The sequence below is a fragment of the Myotis davidii genome, unplaced genomic scaffold (genome assembly GCF_000327345.1).
Source record: "Myotis davidii unplaced genomic scaffold, ASM32734v1 scaffold125, whole genome shotgun sequence".
Classification (NCBI taxonomy): domain Eukaryota; kingdom Metazoa; phylum Chordata; class Mammalia; order Chiroptera; family Vespertilionidae; genus Myotis; species Myotis davidii.
Window position 1 is genome coordinate 4,964,774 of NW_006299390.1, and position 15,322 is coordinate 4,980,095.

Sequence of the window (15,322 nt, forward strand, 5' to 3'; positions counted from 1 at the left end):
GTGTACTGGGTCCTCTGGCCTCTTATCACTCCTTTGCCAAAGTGTGTGGGGCAGAACTTGGCTAGCGCTGCGTCTGCTCTATTCTCCCGGCCCTTCCCCCCTGCTGGGCCATTCATGAACCCACCAACCCTATCACTTATATGGTCTTAGCTATAAATATTTTCAGAGCTCTAGCAGTGATTAGACAAGCTACTATGAAAGAGAGCATTATACATCCGTTAAAAACATATACAAAACCAAAGCTCATTAGAGAAAGATAATATTCATGCAGATTTTACAAACCGTGTCTTTAGGGTGGCCCAATAAGTAGAAATATGGGGACCCATGCTTGTCACTTTTCATGCACATGGAGAGACTGGAAGGTACCATTCCTAAAGGAAGGGGAGGAACAGCCTAGGACCAATCATTAGAATTAACAGAACCAGTGACAAAGATATATTATTACTGTTAGAATCAAGATTGCTTAGTATGTTTAGAGCAGCTGAATAAAAATTATCTAGGCAGTAGGAATAAAGACTTTAAGTAAAGCTAATCATATCAAGCATGCAGCAAGTGAAATTAGTGAAAGACTGAGCTACATGTGTATTCTAAAAGTAGATTTTTCTCAAAATATTGAGGGCATTCTGAGGTGCTTTTAAGGAGGTATAAATTTTTTTTTCCATGATGCAATGGTACTATCAGAATTTTTTCATAATGATGAGGTGTTTCAGTGATATCAGCTGTCATTTGAGAATCAGTCACAGTAATCATTTCCAAAATTTTGAAAAATTCTCAAATTAAAGATAGGGCGTGCTCATGTTTACACTTATGTTTTCTCTAATAATCTCATAAATTCCTATAGTTCCCCTCACCTCTGACAATTTGCTTATTTACAGTCAGAGTTCACAGTTAACTTGCTGGCTGTAATTGTTTTCTGGGAAAAAATACAGCTGACAGAAATGCAGCAATGCCTTGCCTGCTGTACTTGCTGTACACACCTGTCCAGCGCTGTGCTTGAACCCAGCTTCTTGGTAGTTGTTTGGTGAGTGTCTATCTCAGCTCATGGGCTATAGTTTCTTTTTTAAATCCTCACTGGAGGATATGTTTTTATTGATTTTTTAGAGAGAAAGGAAGGGGGTAGGAGAGAGAGAGAGAGAGAGAGAGAGAGAGAGAGAGATATTGATGGGATGACCCCCTATAGGCACTCTGACTGGGATCAAACCCGCAACCTTTTGATGTACAGATGACACTCCAATCAACTGAGCCACCTGGCCAGGCCTCAGTGGTTGTAGTTCTTTATGTAGATAACAATAGGTCCTAGAAATTCAAGGACATCTAAGTCAATAATCTCTAAGAGACAGGCCCCTGGGAGTTGCAACTACTGTCTTTAGGAGAGGAACACCTACTACTGTGTTCTCTCAGCTCCGCACGGTGAGAGGAAAAGGGATGTGAGGTTAATGTGATCAGAAGTGTTTAACTCAGGCAGCTCAGCCCTTTGGAGGCCTGGTCCCCTTTTTGACAGTCTATACTGATGACAGTCCCTTTAAATGCCTAACGTGCTGCACACCTGGTGCTGTGGAGACCTGGCCTGCCTGTGCAGGATGGAATGTGCTCCCGCAGATTTCCGATGACGCCGCATGGCATGGGGTGTTTTCCGGAGCACGGTGTGTGTCTGAGGGAAGGGAGCCTCCGGGTGGGAACTAATACCTCGCGCTTAAATGGAAAGTGGAACCTCTCTGTGGTAAGGAAACGAATGCTTAACAATGAATGTCAGAAGTAGAAATTAAATTTCAGGATTTATTAATTGAATTTACCAGTTACAGTTAGCCCTGCCAAGATGCAAGTAATTTTGTGCAGAAATGATCAAGCTGTTTTAATGTCGCACGGGGAAGGCTCTCATTTGGTTTTAAATGTGGCCTGTAGTGGGCTTGAAAGATACATGTGCTAAGAAACTTCAAGGCCAGAAGGTCAGATAAAAGAGCCCAGAACTGGGTGGAGATAAATTGCCGTGAAGGCCGGGGTCAAAACTGCCAAGAACTGTGAAGAATGGAGAGTTGCGGGCTGCGCTAGACACAAGCCATGCACACTTTATGAGCGTGTATGTCCCGCCCTAAAGCCAGGGTCCTGGCGAGGCCAGGTTCCTGTCTGTTGGGGAGTGCGGCTGAAAGACCAGACACCTTCCTACAGAAGGGCAAAGGTTACTTTGTAAGCAAATGTCTGAGCCACTTTGTAGTCAACAGCTTTTCGGTCCAGGCTATGTGTGTGTTTCTTGTTCTATTAAAAAAATTTGAACCCAAACCACACACTGAAGAATGTGAGATTCTCAAAGTTTGGAGATTTTGCTATAATTAGAGCATATAATTCAAGCCAGGAGTAAGGCATGATATGATTTTATCTTCGGTCCTGACTGAGGGTGTTCAGTTAAGAAGAAGTATTGGGAGGTCTTTATCAGAACAGGTCATCAGGGTAATCTTATCTATGAGCAAGACTGCAGGCAGTGCCCGGCCTGTGTGGCTCAGTGTCAACCCATGAACCAGGAGGTCATGGTTCAATTCCCAATCAGGGCACAGGCCCAGGTTTCGAGCTGGATCCTCAGTACGGGGCGTGCAGGAGGCAGCCAATCCATGATTCTCTCTCAGCATTGATGCTTCTCTCTCTCTCCCTCTCCCTTGCTCTCTCTGAAATCAATAAAAAGGCTGCAGGCAGAGTTCTAGAATAACATAAAAGTGGCCTTATTTCTTCCACCAGAAATGAGTGGCGTAGAGCATTTTAGTTTAGAAATTGAAGCTGGTGGGTTGTTTGGCGAAGGAACACAGGATGGGACAGTAGGCATAGGCCTCTGAAGGGAGGCCTGGAGACTTGACGTTTGCTGGTCCTGGCAGTTGGCTGGACCCAAGAATCTGACTTAAGGACTTCACTTTGAGCACCTGGATAACGGTTTTGTTGGCAAACCTCTTCACAGGGATCAAACCCTTTTCTGCACCATCGCTGCTTTGAGACGAGAGCAAATCAGACAGTGGGAAATAGTTCTGGCATTCAGCACAGCTTCCTACGGGTCTCGCTGAGGGGCTAGAAGCTCACCTTGAAAAGATATTCTCACGCTCTGAACCACACGGTCAGACTCTCCTTAGTGGGGAGGGTGGGAGCTGAGCTCAGATGGTCAAAACGCCTGAGATGGAAAACGGGAGGACAGTGGGAGGAAAATCTGGTCTGCTTTAAAAAGCGCTGTAATGGCTGCATGTCTGGAGGGCTATTCAGACTGAATGGGCAAAAGAGGAGCCGGGTTGAGGGGTGAGGTGCTCTCAAATGGCGGGAGGCCGACAAGACATAAAGAGGGCAGCAAGTGGTAAAAGCTCCTGTGGGCCCAGCCTTTACAAGAGAACCAGAAGAGATAAATACTACAATCTCCAGGGCATGATTTCTCTGGAATGGCACTTTAAAAATATAGAGCCGGGGCCAAATCCGCTCAAGTGTGTGTGTGTGTGTGTGTGTGTGTGTGTGTGTGTGTATGTGTGTGTGTGTGTGTGTGTATCTTTAAAACCACAATGCATGCTTTCTTTTCTCTTAACCTCAATTCTTCATCTCCACTCCCCACTCCTGGTACCATGTAAAAATATTCTCTTCATTCGTGACTTCTTTGTTCCAACGTTGTTACAGTATTCCGCAGCGTTGCCTCTAAGAAATCTGCCTCCTCCCTGGACTTCCGTGGCAGCAGCCCTCCCTCGGGAGAGCGTACTGGCTTCGCGTTGGGGAAGAAGGGGAGTGTTCTTATCAGAGCCTAAAACCTGGCTCAGGAGGTACCAAAGGAAGTGGGATATTTAGGTTTCCAAGATGCTGTGGGAGTGCTTCTCAGGGGGGTTTGGGAAAGAATCTCTTCATTCAGGCATCTCCTGCAACAGCTTAAGCGCTTGGGAATGGAAGGAGGTTGGAACTCAAGAACCAGATGGGTTCTTGGTAGGTTTCTTGCTGACGATATGGTCTAATATATTTTATCATGGTCTAAATGCCTCATGAGTGAGGACTTGGGGAAGGGGGTCACTTACTATATACTTAAAAAGAAAAATGCATGTTGTGCATCATGTAAGACTATCCCACAAGATGGAATATGCTTATAGCCCACAGTTTCCAAATAAATCATGTGAAGAAATGGGATTTTGTCCTCATCCTAGAAACACTGAAAAGAATCAGTGAGGTGTTGGCTGAGCATGGGGAGAGTGATTTCAGAGTTTTGTGTACTTTAAGGAAGCCCCTGCCTGACCCATGAAACAGAAAGCTGCCGGATGTTTCGTGGCGGGACAATCTCCTGGGGTTGCCCAAACGCCACAGAGAGCAGCTTGAGCCCTTCAGCCAGGACGAAGCAGGGCTCTGCCTGGCAGCCTGTGTCTTCCCGGCTCTGACTCAGGAGAGGTGACTGGAGTGATTTGTGGAGCCTCTCATGGAAAAGGAAGATACACTCACCCATGAATGTCAGAAGCTGAAATTAAATTTCAGAATTTATTCTTGAAGCAAGCTGCCTTTTGCTCTATTAAAATGCAGGTGAATTAGTGCAAAGGCTATGGAACCACTTAAAGCTCCCATAAACTTGGCCTCTGAGGAAGAGGCGAAGGCATGGCGACCCTCCCCTCGCCTTTTATTGTGGGGCCTAGGACTCCCCAAGAAAGCCTTGGGATGTGAGGTTACAGTGCCCCAGGCTCCCTGAGGCTGGAGGGGAAGAGTCATGATGAGCAAATTTGCTCGATAAAGTGTTGGCTCACTAACTTGGAATTTAGTATAATTCAGATAAGGTCTAAGGCGACATTTACCTGTACTCAGCAAGTTCTTTCTTCAGAAAAAGTAGGGAGTACTAGTATAAATATTACAAAAGAAAATGCTTAATGAACCAAAGAAGCCAAGTACTTTTCAAGGATCCTTAACACTCTAGAAGTACTAATTACATTCTGTAATTAATAATAAAATATTAATGAAATATATTGGAGCAGATCCTTTGGGACCTTTTAACCCGTCACCAATCTGTTAGATCCGTTGTTACACTAAACTTCATTCTTAGATTGTCAGCTCACTGAGGGCCAGAACTATCTTACCTGTGGTGTCTACAAAGTGGTTGCTTTGCACATAGTAGGTGCTCAGAAAATCCTGGTTTAGTTGAGGAAATAGTAATGATATCAGTGAATGATATTAATTACAGGCTTTGTCTCACATGGCCTATTTGGTAGGGGTATACTGTCTGAGGTTTATCTTTGTATGATCAGAGGGAAGAAAGAACTTAAATAATTGTAAACGATGATAATGCTTACAATTTTACTTGTCAATGTATATTCTTAAGGGATAAACAAGTAAACATTGCCTATTGCCAGATGAGCAGAGACCGGTACTGCTTAATCTGGTGCTCTCAAAGATCATTGTAAAACACTTTTTATTTGTTGATTAAAGGAAGACCTTTAACTAAACTATTTGGCCCATTTATTTCTTTAGCTGTAGTCACTGGCTCAGTCAGATTTTTACTTACTTAATGCAGTTTTATTATACTTATAAAAAGTAAATAATTTCATTTACCAAAGGCCTGTAATCAAGTCAAAGCCTATTAAAGACACAATTAACTTTGAAAATGGAAGCGTAGGCAGAAGCCTAATTCACGGATTGGTTATTTCTTTCCTTTTGCGTGGGCATTTGGTGTTAGCTGTCGCTGGGCCATTGATTTTGTGAGAATTCTGCTTGTCCTTATAACCCTGGCTGGTCTCCGAAGGCCACTGGAGACTCCCTTTCACTCACAGACTCCCGTCAGCGTTCTAGTCACAAAGACCTGCCCTTTGCTTTTAAAGAGAATAAACAGGCCAGACCACCCACTGAGTCTGGAAAACACATTTCTGTTTTGCTTTATTTGGATCAGATTTGAACAGCAAGTACTATGAGGGAAGGCGTGCGTGGGTCTGAACAGCCTGTGTAGAGAATTCTTTCCATCCAATGGCTGCTCTTTCTCCCTCCCCCTGACCCTGGCTCTGTGGCTCAGTGTACAAATCAAGGGAATGTTCACGTTGACATCCCCAGATGCTGATGAAGGACCCCTCTCGGTCAAGGCAGGGAGCTAATTTGTACAACTCACTCCTTTGCAGCTTGAAGACCAGGGTGCATACATGCTTTTCTCTTAACCATTTAAGATGTAATTCAAAGAGCAACATCCATTAAGGAGGACGCTCCTTGTGCTGTAGCATCTCTTGATTTTTTTTCTCAGTACGGTGGAGAGGTTCCTTATTCCTGCCAGGTGTTGAGATGTGTGTCAGGGAAGGGGGAACTTACACTCTCTGTTGGGTTTATAATCAACAAATTCTTATCCTGAGGACTAGAGTAGAGTTGAAGTGTCTAGCTCCTGAGCTTCTCTTTCAAGGACTCAGCTATAAAAGCAACTTCTTCAAAGCCCTTATCATGTCCCGACTCCCCTCGCAGCTGCTCGCAGCCTCAGTGTGCAGCCACCACCCTCTCGGCTGCGTTGGTTGATTTACGCCTCTGAACTGGCGGAGGTGTCACTCGACGATTAGTCTCACGGTAATTATGGATGGCTTGTTTGCAGCAGACTTATTCCTCTCCTCAGCTCACTGGGATTCACGCTGGTTTTGTTTAGTCAACAAGCTGACAGGTTACCCGTGGTATTTTTTTCTTTCAATTGTCCCTGCCCTTATCTCCCTGTCACAGATCACCTTAAGGACATGGAGTGGGAGTTCTGTATTTCTCTTGACTGAGATCGGCTTTTCCTTGGCCCGGACCGAAGTCCAGATAAGGGTCCTGCCTCAAAGCTGGTCTGAGTTCTGTAGGTGTCAGAGGGAGGGCTGGCGATATCACTTAAAGCCCTTCCACAGGCGTGTTCTTCAGTCCCTCATCTTCAAAGTTCGCTCTCCCAGGCTGGGTTAAGTCTGAACAGCTTGCTACTAGGTTATGTCTCCTAAGGATTCTGATAACCTCCTTTAACAATCTTTTAAGGATGGGTTTTATGCCAACCTTAGGATCTTAAAGAGGCAAACAAATGAAACAAACATAGGACCAAACTCATAGCTGACAGAAAAACCAGTTTTCCTGTGATTAGGGTGCATCTAGACAAAGTGGATTATATTCTTGGTTATATTTACTGGTACACTTGAGCACTTTTTGATGTTCTTGTTGCTATTATTTTATTTTGTCCTCCCTTCCCCTTTGCCAATTTAATTAAAATGCACTCTAGTTTATCTTGGACAAAAAACGTCTGTTTCATGGTATAGTCTGTTTAACTGATGCTGGAGGAATGATGATGTTCTTTGGCTGTGGGCACTACTCACGTTGGGGTCATTTGTATGGCCATGGATGTGGCCACTTCTTTGGTTTGCTCCTGGTGCAGGAAAGAATTTAAATAGCAGGCTGTGACTGCTATCCTCACAAATGTCTGCTTGCAAAGCTGGTCCTTGCTGGCATCCGGGACTGGGACTGGTCAATTGTCCTCTAATAGAAACCTTTCTCTAAAGGGTAAGGGTGTGTCACTGTACCCCAGGTATTTGCACAAACAAAGTGGTTTATGCTGAACACCTGCTTTCCTTAGGGGAGACTGGAATTGTTTTATTATTTTTTATTTTGAGAGAGAGAGAGAGAAAAGGAGGGAGGGTAGTGGGGGGAGGGAAGGAGGAAGGGGAGGGAGAGAGAGAGAGAGAGAGAGAGAGAGAGAGAGAGAGAGAGAGAGAGAGAGAGAGAGAGAGAGAGAGAGAGAGAGAGAGAGAGAGAGAGAGAGAGAGAGAGAGAGAGAGAGAGAGATCTGTTGTTCCACTTATTTATGCATTTATTGGTTGATCCTTGTATGTGCCCTGACCAGGGATTGAACTCACACGCTAACCAACTGAGCTACCTGGGCAGGCTGATACTGGAATTTTGGTATGTGATAGGCAGAGTGTCTGTATGATCAGCCCCCACTACAAACCTTGGGTGCCAAGTCTCAAATGAGCTTCCCTAGGTAGCAACGTCACACATATGTTGCTGTATTTTTGTTGCTGGGAGAAGAGTGCTCTCTGGTGATCCCTCACGGGGTGGAGGTGAAGGGAGATAGATAGATAGATAGATAGATAGATAGATAGATAATAGATAGAGAATAAGGAAGCCTGCACGTGGATTCTTGCAGTGTCTGCCTGTATTTTCTCCCCTTCTGATCCTACTGTGTATCCTTACTAAAGCACTGTAATAAATCTTGTTATGAGGATGACTATATTCTGTGCCCCAGGAGCCCAGTAAGCCTTTTAGCAAATCTCTGAACGTGGAGTGGTCTTGGGGGCCGCTGAAACCGCTCCCCCCAACCCACTGCCATATGACCTTCCAGAGATACCATTTGATGACAGTATCCTCAAAGATGCCCATCGGATCCTTAACCGTCTTGGTTTCTCATACATAACCATGCGTCTTTTAGCTCAGAGTTTCCTGAAGAACGAATGTTTACTTGGTTTATGATTATTCTTTTACTTCCCTAAAGGAAACTGCTCTAGTCTATTAAATTTCGTCTTTTGTGGTATAATTGCTAAGTTATTTTTCAGTCAAAATCCATGTCACTCTATCATCAAAAGTAGCTGATGAGCTCTCATTACCAGCAAGTACAATTTAATGTTATATTTTCAAATATATTCAGACACAATTCTGCAATATCGCAAGAGTTTTCATCCTTCAAAAGTGTGCTCAGATATTTAGCGAACTCTCTGTGTTAGTTCACTTTAGATTTTAACCTTAAGTAGATATTTTTGGGTAATATTTAAGAATTAATGGGATAATGTTGACATGATCTGGAATTTTTATCTTGTTCAAAAACATGTGTTTATTTTGCCTTAAAGATGCTTTGAGGCAGCTTCATGCTTATGCATTATAGGTTCTGCCAGAGGCGGCTCAGCAGTACTGTCCTAACTGACCACTACAGACAAGCAGCTGGCGTGGCAGACCCTGCAAGTGCGGGCCAAACAGTGATTGTACAGGAGAAAAGAAAGCCCAGGAGAGCCACGTTGCTCAGATTAACATTTTAAAGACTAACCTGTTAGAACAACAAGAACAATATTAGCTTGATGAAAATTCCTTGGCATAGTCAGGGGTCGGCAAACTGTGGCTCGCGAGCCGCATGCGGCTCTTTGGCCCCTTGAGTGTGGCTCTTCCTAAGCCTTAGGAGTACCCTAATTAAGTGAATAACAATGTACCTACCTATATAGTTTAAGTTCAAAAAATTTGGCTCTCAAAAGAAATTCCAATCGTTGTACTGTTGATATTTGGCTCTGTTGACTAATGAGTTTGCCGACCACTGGTAGGTAATAGTCAGGTCTTGCCATGGGGTGAAACACACCTTTAAAATGAGGTATTTTTAGAAGTGATAGACTCTCACAGGCCAGTTTGATGTTACTGAATCACGTCATGCTCCAGGGGCCAAAAGTTACTGTACCCCAAGTGTTCAGATTCTTTCTATGAAGGGATTAATGCCAGATTCATTTAACGGGATCAGGCTTGTGCTTATTGCTAATATCAATATTTAAAAATATTTTATTTCATCCAAATATTAAGAGTTGCCACTTGGGATGAAGTATATCCTTGGGCATGGAGCCGGCCCTCCAGAAAGTTCTGAATCCTTTCCCACTCTTGATGTGAGGGCTTGCTGCCCCTCTTTGTAGGAGTATCAAGAACCTGGACACAAAATATGTAAGGGCTTCTGAATTCAGATATTTCAACTGAACTCAGGACTATACTGACCTGCTAAACAATAAATAAGGTAACCTAGGAAAACAAAATTGAGAGGGAAAAGTACTATTTAGAATTTTTGGAATGGAAGAAGGTAGGGAATGGAGGAGTGAAAATGAGAGTCAGTTTATCTAGATCAGCAGTTCTCAACCTGTGGGTCGCCTAAGACCATCGGAAAACACATATATAATTACATATTGTTTTTGTGATTAATCACTATGCTTTAATTATGTTCAATTTGTAACAATGAAATTGGGGGTCAACACAACATGAGGAACTGTGTTAAAGGGTCACGGCATTAGGAAGGTTGAGAACCACTGATCTAGATCATCAGTTTGAACCACTTGTTCAGGTCAGCAGTTAGATCCCTTTTCCCTAATCTGGAAGGGCATTATCTACACTGCTCTTCACTGATACCTGTCTGTCTCTCTGCCTGTTATTCTTGACATTAATTAAAAAACAGCTCAGGTTATGTAATGACCCCCCAGAAGTTCCTCCGTAATGCTGTCAATGGTGCCTTAAGTGGGCCCCTTGAAAATAACACCATTAAAGATTTTGGAAGAAAATGTATGCATTAAAATGCACTTTAAAGCCTTCCTCAAAAACATGTAGCTACACAATATGGGTGTGAATTTTTTGAATATCCCTAAAATGCCAAGGAAATGTGATCACCGCATGAACTGAAGTTTACATTTTCATTTTCACACCCTGAAGATCTGTTCTTGCTTTTCTCCTGGCCCCCGTTACACATCCTCTGGGACAGTGTGATGCATGAGCAATTTTAGGAAATAATTGATACATTACTGTGGACTCAAATGCAGAGAAGACTATCAGTCAAATTATGGAAGTTCTAGTATCATAGTGATGGCTGGATCTCCCAGCACACTCAGAGATGCCCCGAAAGTTTCTATATTTGCTATTTTAAACATTACTTAACTGTGGGAGCAAAAGAAAGAACACACACATATATATCTTGTGCTCAAATGTATACATGCGTATAGATATCTATGGATAGCTGAATACGTATTCAGGTAGAATGAAGTAACTGACAAAGTCTTATAAATAAACATAGGCACTTACAGTACATGAGAGAAACAGAGGAAAGGTGAATCGAAACGTGAAACGCACCATACTCTGGGACCTGCCCCGTCCCGCGCTTCAGCAGCAGCCTCGCTCTTCTTCCTCCAGACTTGATGAGTTCTATCGCTCTGGCGTGTGTCATGTCCCTGGTGCTCTCCCCATTGATTTCAATGATTTGATCTCCTACCTGGTAATTAAAGAAACATTAAGTCACCCACAGACGGTTCTACTCAAGTTGCATTTCCAACAGATTAGATAAGCATCGTAGATTACCAGTTTCCGGGGAGCAGCCAAACGATTTGGTTACAGCCTGCTGCCCCTTAGAAGAAGCTGGTCCCCGGCTGCATCCTGAATCTGACCACCAAACTTATTTACTTTTATAGAAATTAAGATATCAGACCACGGAGGTTGTGGTGATGTGTCACTTATATTTAGTCAGTATGGCAGAGACTATAAACTATTTAGTGGTTTTTAAAAATATATATTTTATTGATTTTTTACAGGGAGGAAGGGAGAGAGATAGAGAGTTAGAAAGATCGATGAGAGAGAAACATCGATCAGCTGCCTCCTGCACACCCCCTACTGGGGATGTGCCCGCAACCAAGGTAATGCCCTTGACTGGAATCAAACCTGGGACCCTTCAGTCCACAGGCTGACGCTCTATCCACCGAGCCAAACCGGTTAGGGCTAGTGTTTTTTTTTTTAATTTTTACATTAGGGAATAGATTTGATACCACTATTCCAAATAACGCAGTACCTTTGCTTTGAAACAAGAAATAAATATTTTAAGGCCTTTTCATCGAGGACAATGCCAGCTTTGGGCTTAGTGCAGCATCTGATTCAGTGTGTTGGATGGAATGAATGGTTTTGGGCTTTTCTGCGAATTTTCATTATGCATCATTTAAATTTCCCCGGGTGCTATTGTGATATTGCCTTCTTTGTAAACACGGGTTGGTTGATATTCAAGTTCGATGATGAGTTTTCTGTCACAGTCCTTTGAATTAGAAATGGGATCCTCCATTCTCTACACATGACTAGTGCCCTTGCTAAATCTTTGCTCTGTTCACACCTGGTTGCCAGAGCTGTTCGGTTAAATACCAATTCCTCCTGATTTGTCAGAAATGCCTGCGTTCCATAAGCAATTCCCATTTAGCCTTTGTGAATAGACATTTGGAATAAAAGAGGTTCAACCATGAGCTCATCATGTAACTCCCAAGTGCCATCATCGTCAGGAAACTTTGAATTAAAATATGTTTCATTTCAGTGGGAATCACTGAAGACAAATTAGCCAGAAAAGCACAATGAGTTGCTTTGTAAAAATGCTATTTCAGTTGGGACCCTTAAGCAAAGCAGATCTCAGTCTAAACTCCACAATGCAGACAGAATTGCAAATGAACTCTCTGTAGGAGAGCGCTACCAAGGTGGGTGCTGCCGGCTGGGCCGAACAGGCATAACTGCCATCCCAGTGGCAAGGGGGCACTAGAAGAAGTCCACCTCCTGAAAAGTGGAGGACAGAACAAACACGTATTTGTTGTAGCAAGGAAATAACATCTTTACCTAAAGACAATTCTTCAGGGGTAAGGACTCCAATGCAACAAAGGGAAAGACTTCTCTCTTTATGTAATACTTGGTGGCCCTTAGAAGTATGTGATTTTGGGAGGTAGAAGAGGTTGGCCTCACTGGCATGAATTTCACATCCCACAGAAGAATCATGAAAGACAGGACTAAATTTATTTTTTTTTAAGGCCAATGTTTGCAACATTATTTTTTTCAGGTCTCCTTAACTGTCTTCTTTCCCATAAGGCAACAGGCACAGCCTAAAGTCCAGTAGCTTGCTAGAGGCGACACATCCAAGCCAGAGGCAAATGGGACCAATTATGCCTCTCCTATCAGTCCTCACTCATGACTGAAACCTCATGGCATGGAATTAAATTATAGACGTAAAACAAAAGTTCTAATGAAGTTATAACAGTGAGTCTTCATTCCTAGCCAGACACACATATCCAATTGATTACTAATATCTTCACCTAGATGTCCGACGGACAACTCCAACTCAACCCCAGCAGACCGGGCTTACCATTTTTCTACCAAAGCAGTGTTTCCTCTTAATTCTTGAGGCTGGTTATGCCACCACCATGCACCCAAGCCAGAAACCGGGGGTTCATGCTGGCTCCTTATTTCCTCAACTTCTCTGCATCTGTCTCTGTTCTCAAATTAGATTCCATTGCTAACTAGCTCAGTTCAGGCCTTTAACTGGATTATTCCACTAATCTCCTATTAACTTATTATGGATATCGTCTCCATTCTTCTAAGGGAAATCTTCCCCAATGCATCATGCAAACTGAGGCATTTAGGCATTTCCACGTGCCACCACTATCTTTGCCTCTCCTCCCCATGGGCCTGGTGATCTCCCAACCTTCCTCAAGGCCATTGTAAGCATCTTCTCTGTGGGACACCTTCCTACACCCTGTCTTCTTCTAAAGCAGAAGTGTCCAGGCATCATCACTACATCCCACTCTGTGGTTTCTCACACCTCACACAGAGTTGTGATTCTCTGTCTTCCCTTCTATACTTTGAGATTCTTCACTCATCAAACAATTTCTGAGTACCTGTTAGGTGCTACACAGTCTATTAGGGAGATAAAATAAAGAGAGTGATAAATGGTATAGTTTCTCTCTACAATAATTCCCAGTGTAGTTGGAGAGAAAGAGGGTAAATAAGATGATTATTATTATTATTATTATTATTCAATATACCTTTGTTATGACAGAGGTATTAGCAAAGTTCTAATGAAACCGGAAAGGAGGGCATCAAACTCAGAATGCGTAGGGCTGGTAGTCAGGGAGCATTTCCTAGAAATGGTGACATCTCAAATAAGTTTTGAAGTGTCAGCAGGAGTGCCCCAGGTGAAGGAGGAGGAACAGCATTCTAGGTAGAGAGAGCAGTCTATGCAAAGGCCTGGAGATTTGAGAGCATAGTACACTCAGCAAACTGTTATTGTATTCTGCTACTCAAGAGTTTGGACTTAATTTTAAAGGCAACAGCAAGGCACTGAACATTTTATTTTTTTATTGTTTAAAGTATTACAAATAGTAGTACATTTGTCTTCTTTTTTCCCCCCATTGACCTCCCCCCGGCCTTCCCTAGCCCCCAGCACATGCCCTTACTCCCACTCCAGTGTCTTGCGTCCATTGGTTATGCTTATATGCATTCATACAAGTCTTTTGGTTGGTCTCTTACCTCCTGCCCCCCTGCAACCCTCCCCCACCTTTCTGCTGTAGTTTGACAGTCTGTTCGATGCTTCTTTGCCTCTGTATCTATTTTTGTTCATCACATTATAATGTTCTTTGTAGTCCACAAATGAGTGAGATCATGTGGTATTTTTCTTTCACTGACTGTGTTATTTCACTTAGCATAATGCTCTCCAGTTCCATCCATGCTGCTGCAAATGGTAAGAATTCCTTTTTTTTTTTTTTTACCGCAGCATAGTATTCCATTGTGTAGATATATCAAAGTTTTTTAATCCACTAATCTACTAATGGACACTTAGGCTGTTTCCCATTCTTACAGATATGTTCTCCCATGCCATGTGCTTTCTTGCTGTTTTGTTGATGGTTTATTTTGCTGTGCAGAAGCTTTTTATTTTGATGAAGTCCCATTTGTTTATTTTCTCCTTAGTTTCCATTGCCCTAGGAGCTGTATTGGTAAAGATATTGCTACAACAAATGTCTGCTATTTTGGTGCCTACGGCTTCTTCTAAGGTTTTTATGGTTTCCCATCATACGTTTAAGTCCTTTATCCATTTTGAGTTTATTTTTGTGTAGGGTGTAAGTTGGTGGTCTAGTTTCATCTTTTTGCATGTATCTGTCCAATTTTCCCAACACCATATACTGAAGAGACTGTCTTGACTCCATTGTATGCTCTTGCCTCCTTTGTCAAATATTAATTGAGCATAATGGCATGTGTCAATCTCTGGGTTCTCTGTTCTGTTCCACTGGTCTAGTGGCATATGTCTGTTCTTGGGGGCACTGAAAATTTTAAACAGGAATTAACTGGACCAGGAAAACAGAGTGCTGTTTAGAAATCAACCTGAGACATTGGTAAGAAGAATGAATTGGAGAGAGAGTGGGAGACTGAAGGTGGGAGCTGAAGTCATGAGGTTATCACATTGCCTACCCAAGTGGGGAATTGGGAGGCTGTGGGGAAGGAAATGGGGCAAAAGAGGGCAGGGAGTGGGTCCCATTTAACTATGTACCTTGCTCGGGGTGCACCACATATATTCGCCAATGAATGAAACATTTCCATAAGGCTCATCTTGAGAATCATGGGAGAAGGGGTTATAAGCAATTTCAACCAAAAAATCCGACCTTGGTAATCACCACACTTGAGGACACTTCTGTCTCGAGACTGACTTTTCAATAAGAACCGTGTGGAGAATCTCGTGGGGAGAAATAGTTACATCATTTGCACTCTGGTCACATGTTTTGCTATGGCAATGACTTAGCAAATTTGATGTTTTCTTTCTCTTGTATGTTTATTTCCCTTTCCC

At 42.9% G+C, this 15,322-nt stretch overlaps 1 protein-coding gene across 1 annotated transcript in view; it reads right to left on the reverse strand.

Annotated features, from left to right (window-relative positions):
- Nucleotides 1–311: 311 nt before the first annotated feature.
- Nucleotides 312–15,322, reverse strand: part of LOC107184854 (membrane-associated guanylate kinase, WW and PDZ domain-containing protein 2-like) — a 54,963-nt gene continuing 39,952 nt past the window's right edge. Inside the window, exons 3-4 of the mRNA XM_015571234.1 lie at nt 10,822–10,960; nt 312–393 (exon numbers count right to left, since the gene is read on the reverse strand). Coding sequence (XP_015426720.1) covers nt 332–393; nt 10,822–10,960 — 201 coding nt within the window. The 3' untranslated portion in view covers nt 312–331. The remainder of the gene's footprint in view (nt 394–10,821; nt 10,961–15,322) is intronic.